The 5416-nt window shown below is 45.8% G+C and overlaps 1 protein-coding gene across 5 annotated transcripts in view; it reads left to right on the top strand.

The window, feature by feature from the left end:
• The window catches only part of Fam193b (family with sequence similarity 193 member B), a 36941-nt gene that overhangs the window by 16391 nt on the left and 15134 nt on the right, over window positions 1–5416 (top strand). For all 5 annotated transcript variants that reach the window (XM_017797597.2, XM_017797596.2, XM_029562450.1 and 2 more), the window contains 3 exons: window positions 615–857; window positions 2030–2264; window positions 3352–3739. In XM_017797597.2, coding sequence (XP_017653086.1) covers window positions 615–857; window positions 2030–2264; window positions 3352–3739 — 866 coding nt within the window. The remainder of the gene's footprint in view (window positions 1–614; window positions 858–2029; window positions 2265–3351; window positions 3740–5416) is intronic.

Below are 5416 nucleotides of genomic sequence, written 5' to 3'. Positions count from 1 at the left end.
TGTTACGTGAGGCCCTGTCTTCCCCCCCCCCCCACCTTTTTTTTTTTTTTTTTTTTTTTTTTTATGTTTTTTTTTTTTTTTTTTTACTAGTTCTATGAATCCCTTCTTCAAAACCTTGCTGCAATTTTAAAGGAATTGTTCATCTCCAGAAACCCCATTTTCTTCCAAGTTCTCAGTTGACTGAAAGTCTATTTTCCTTCTGGATAAGGATTGATCTGTAAGCTGCACAGAATTGTGACTCTTCCTAGGCTTGCCAGAAAGGGAAAGGTCTTCTCTTTATTCTTTGATATTTGAGGACATCAGGGCATTAGAACATTTGAGCATGAGTTTTGGAGTCAGACTTGCTGGGATTTGACATTCACTAGCTCTGTAACCTTGGGCAACTCATTTAACTTCTTGAAATCTGTTTCTTCATCCAAAAACAAAAAAAAAAAAAATGGGAATAAGAACACCTTGTTTGCAGAGCTGTTACAAGGACTAAAACTAAATTATGTTTATAAAGTGCCTAACCCAGTGCCTGGCACGTAATAAGTGGTGTTATTAATACTGTCGGTATCATTTCTGAGGACAGCCTTTTCCCCTCCTGGGAACCCCTGTGTCTGTGTGTTGGACAGGTTCTCCCCACCTCCAGTCAGTCTGTACAGACTTGCTGCCTGCTGTGTCACCGTGAGCGCAAAGGCTGGGAAGAAGGCCCTTCGCAAAATGGACTGGTGTTGCAGGGTGAGAAGCTGCCCCCTGACTTCATGCCAAAGCTCGTCAAGAATCTCCTAGGCGAGATGCCTCTGTGGGTCTGCCAGAGTTGCCGAAAGAGCATGGAGGAAGATGAAAGGCAGACAGGTCGAGAGCATGCAGTGGCGGTAGGTAACAGCTCACAAGTGATCCCTGCATGCAGGGTTGCTTCATCCCTGAGGGAGTCGGGCTCTAATTTTTCCTATCCTCAGGTAGCTCTCCTTTTGGCCACCCCTCTGCCCAGGTGCTGAAACATTGTTGGGCTGCACTGACTTAGCATTTGCAGGTTAGGTTCAGGTTTAAGAGAAAAGACAGGCCTATTAATAGGCACTGGTAGATCTTGATCCTATCCCCTCATGTGGCCCTGATGCCTTCAGTTCTGTGGCCATTTCAAAGGCAACAGTGTGATGCTGAGGGCACAGATCAGTTAGAAGGTCTGATACGCCTTAGTCAGAAGGCATCCAGGACAGCTAGGAGCTGTGGAAGTCTACCATCCTATAGGTTTTGTTGACCACTCTTTCCTCACCTCTCCTTTCTCTATAGACTCTCTTATTTACCCAGAATCAGTTCAGTTTCCTACTTGGGGCTGAAAATGTAGCTGAGTGGTAGAGTGTTACCTTGTGTGTGCAAAGCTCTGGGTTCAGTTGCCAGCACTGGGACCAAAAAAAAAAAAAGAGAGCTAAGGAAATGGCTTAGTGGATGAAAGCACTGGCCATGGAAGACCTAAATTCAAGACCTCAGAATCCATGTAAAGCCAGATGTGGTAGTGAGTATCTGTAATCCCCGTGCTCCTACAGTGAGATGGGAGGTGGAAACAGGAGAATCCCTAGAAGTAGTAGGGCCAGCTAGCCTGGCTTATGCAATGGCCAAACAATAAGGAAACCCTGTCTCAAACAAGGTAGAAGGTGAGAACTTGTCCTGAATGTCCTTGAACCTCCACATGTGCATTGTGGCACATGTGCACCTGCACTTGCACACATACATCATAGATGGAAGGAAGGGATGGGGAGAGAGAAAGCTAAACTAAACTGGAGTAAAAATCTTTCATCGTCTTGGCAGCTCTTCCCTTTCTCCAAAGGCCCACATTCATAGACAGGCTCTGCCCTGGCAGAAGCTCTTTCCCACTGTCCACACAGCCATGTAACTGGGAGCACCCTGGTTCCTTCCAGGTTACAGGTTTGGCCCTTGCTTGTAGTTCAGCTTGACTTGTGCCAATTGTGCTTCAGTCATAGCACAGGGGCCTGAAGGAACACTGTCTACTCCACTGTTTGACCACAGCTGTTTTCTTTCTCTTTTTCAGATTTCCTTGTCACATGCATCCTGCAAATCACAGTCTTGTGGGGGTGACTCTAATTCCTCCTCGTCCTCCTCTTCATCATCCTCATCTTCCTCCTCCTCTTCCTGCCATGGGAACTCAGGGGACTGGGATCCCAGCTCGTTCCTGTCAGCACATAAGCTCTCAGGCCTCTGGAACTCTGCACACTCCAGTGGGGCTATGCCAGGCAGTTCACTCGGGAGTCCTCCTGCCATTCCTGGTGAGTTTTTAAGCTTGGGAAAGTACCTAGTCCCCCTCCATGTACACAACTATGGTTTCCCGATTGGACAGAAAATTGGTTATTAAGATAAGTAAGCATGGAGCTCTTCTGATGGCAGCAGGGGTAACCTAGACCTTGACTATAGAGTATCTTCCCCAAGACTTTGAAGTTGTAAAATATCATCAACAGAAAAAAGTTTGTCCTCACAGCTGTCACTGGCTCATATTAGTTAAAGAAGGGGACTTGAAACATACTGCCTAAGGAGCAAGTGGCCTGGGAAAACCTTAGGGAAGTAGGACTTAAATCATCTATACCTGCCCTGCATACCATGGACAACCTGAGCTTCCTCTGCCTCCTTGGACTTGTTTTCTCTACCTTAGGGATAAATATAAAACACTGTACTTACTTCCAGTAGAGATTTGCAGTGTAAGCTGCCATGCTTATAGCCAATTAGTAACAGATTACAGAAGCCTTCTGTAGACTCCACTCAAATGCTTAGAGACTTAGGGGAGAAAAAAACCTTTGGATTATTGATATGTAAATATGACATACTGTTATACTTCTAAATGGAAGGTGGGGTTCTTCAAAATGGTGCTATCCTGAATCATGTGAGGTGAGTGTATAACTCCAGTTATCTTGGTCCATGAGCCAGAGACTCACCAGAGCCTTCTCCTTCTTCACTCAGAAATCTGGGGCCTCCCAGGAATCAGGCATACCATCTAGCTGCTCTGGTCCATATAACCCAAAGGCAGAGCCTAGGATTGCTACACCACCTTTCCCAGGCCTGAGGAATGCCTGTGTAAGCAGGTTCTAGAGAGACCCAGAAAAACAGTACAAATATCCTCTGTGCACAACTGAGGGATGTGACCTGTACTGAGGTCTGCATTCCCAGAGCCTTCTCCCTTCCTTGGTCCTGGATTCTTCGAGCATGTTCAGCAGAGCTGCTGCCCGCATAGTCCTCTCCCAGCTCTAGTCACCTTATACTGAGAGGCTATGCTCTCTGATCATAATAAGCAGGATGCTGTAGCAGTGAGCCTGTGGGCTTTCCTTCCCAGGTCTGATCCCTCTCTCTCCCCACCATCCACAGGTGAGGCCTTCCCTGTCTCGGAGCACCACCAGCACTCAGACCTCACTGCTCCCCCTAACAGCCCCACTGGCCATCACCCCCAGCCAGCATCTCTGATCCCTTCTCACCCTGTCTCCTTCAGCTCGCCATCCCACCCGCACCTGCTGCCCACCACCCCGGCAGCACCTTTCCCTGCCCAGGCTTCAGAGTGCCCTGTGGCTGCTGCCAGGGCCCCCCCCCCCCCAGGGCCATGCCTGAGCCCCCACCTGCCCTCCACCAGCATGCCACTCCTGAAGATACCTCCACCATTCTCGGGGTGCAGCCACCCCTGCAGTGGGCACTGCAGTGGGCACTGCAGCGGACCTCTTCTCCTGCCACCAAGCTCTCAGCCACTCCCTAACACTCACAGGTAAGTGAGTGGTGTGAAAAGCACCACTCCCTGCTCACTGGGACTTAAGAGTTTTGGAAAACCTTCCAAGAATACTTTTAGAATGGAAATCAGCCAGTGAGGTGGCACACACCTTTAATCCCAGCACTTGGGAGGCAGAGGTAGCTGGATCTCTGTGAGTTCCAGGCCAGCTGGAGCTACAGGGAAACTCACTCTCGCTCGCTCGCACGCACGCACGCAAGCAATCAAAGGGTAGACTGAGTTGGAAGATGGAGCTCAATGTTAGGGCACAGGGTTAGCATTCACAAGGTCCTGGAACCGAAAAAATAAGTAAACAAATTATAAATTAGGGGTTTTCTTCATTGTTTTCTCAATTACAAGGAATTTTTTTTAAAGCTTAGAACAATTCAGACATAAAAAAGAAAAGGATCTTCAAGCCTAAAAAGAAACTCTAAATGCTGTGGCCTATTTTCTTGAAGATACTTCTATGTATAAATGACATAATGTGGTCGGTCAGTCTATATTTGATGAATATTTTGGTTTATTATTTTTAAAAAATTTTTAAATTTAATAACCACATGATTAGAAGAAGCATTTCATTACAGCTTTAACATATTCAGTAACACATTCCAGAGCAAGGATACATTTCTTTCAAAAGTGGGTTTAATTTTTTTTTTTTTTTTGGTCTTTTTGAGACAGGGTCTCCCTGTAGCCCCAGCTGTCCTGGAACTCATTATGTAGACCAGGCTGGCCTTGAACTCACAGAGATCCACCTGCCTCTGCCTCTCGAGTGCTGGGATTAAAAGCGTGCGCCACCAGGCCCAGCTCATTGTGGCTGTAAATTTTTAGGTTCACAGTGAATTAATACAGTTATACAATATTGAACTCAGTATAAACCCTGTAAGACATAAAATTGAATGAGTTTTTAACCCTTTAAAGAACTCCATTTCATTTTAAAATATGCTGTTTCCTACTTTTTAAGAATTATTATTTTCATTTTATGTGTATGAGTGTATTGCCTGCCGTGTATGTGGGTACACCCATGTCATGCAATGCTGAGGAGGTCAGAAGAGGGCTTTGGAGGCCCCTGGAACTGGGGTTAAGGATGGTTCTGTAGCCACCATGTGGGTGCTGGGAATCGAACCAGGGTCCTCTGTAAGAGCAGTCAGTGCTCTTAATCACTGAGCTATCTCTCCAGCCCTAATGTTTCTTACATTTTTTAATGCTACTAATGCTTAGATGTTTGCACATGTGTCTTCAATCTCCTCTGTATCTGATTATTACTAGTCACAGTTGGTTACACTCAGATCCTTAGTACCTGAGTATGGATATAAAGTCATCAGGTAGATTTCACTGGTAATGTTTATCACCTCTACTATTTAACATGAAGTAAATTTTTATGCTTCCTCCTCAAATATGTCTTTTTTTAATTTATTGATTTTTTTTTGTGTGTGTATATCATACAGAACATCTCACACAATCTCTATATACCCATCTATATACCCACTTCCCAAATGGTACCCTCCCATAGCCTCTCTCCCACCCCCACTGAGCCCAGTTACTCTGGGTGTTGTCGGCACTCCCAGCCACTTGCCCAGTGTTTGCCCCTTCTGCTGAATCTAATCAGCCTATCTAGAGATCTTTGTTTTAGGAAGATCAGCTGTTCCTCACCTAGCAGCAATCTGTTGTCAATATTCC

Source organism: Nannospalax galili, unplaced genomic scaffold, assembly GCF_000622305.1.
Source record: "Nannospalax galili isolate Female #2095 unplaced genomic scaffold, S.galili_v1.0 scaffold1115, whole genome shotgun sequence".
Classification (NCBI taxonomy): Eukaryota; Metazoa; Chordata; class Mammalia; order Rodentia; family Spalacidae; genus Nannospalax; species Nannospalax galili.
Note: the sequence above shows the minus strand (reverse complement) of the source record. Positions and strands in the feature narration are given on the sequence as shown.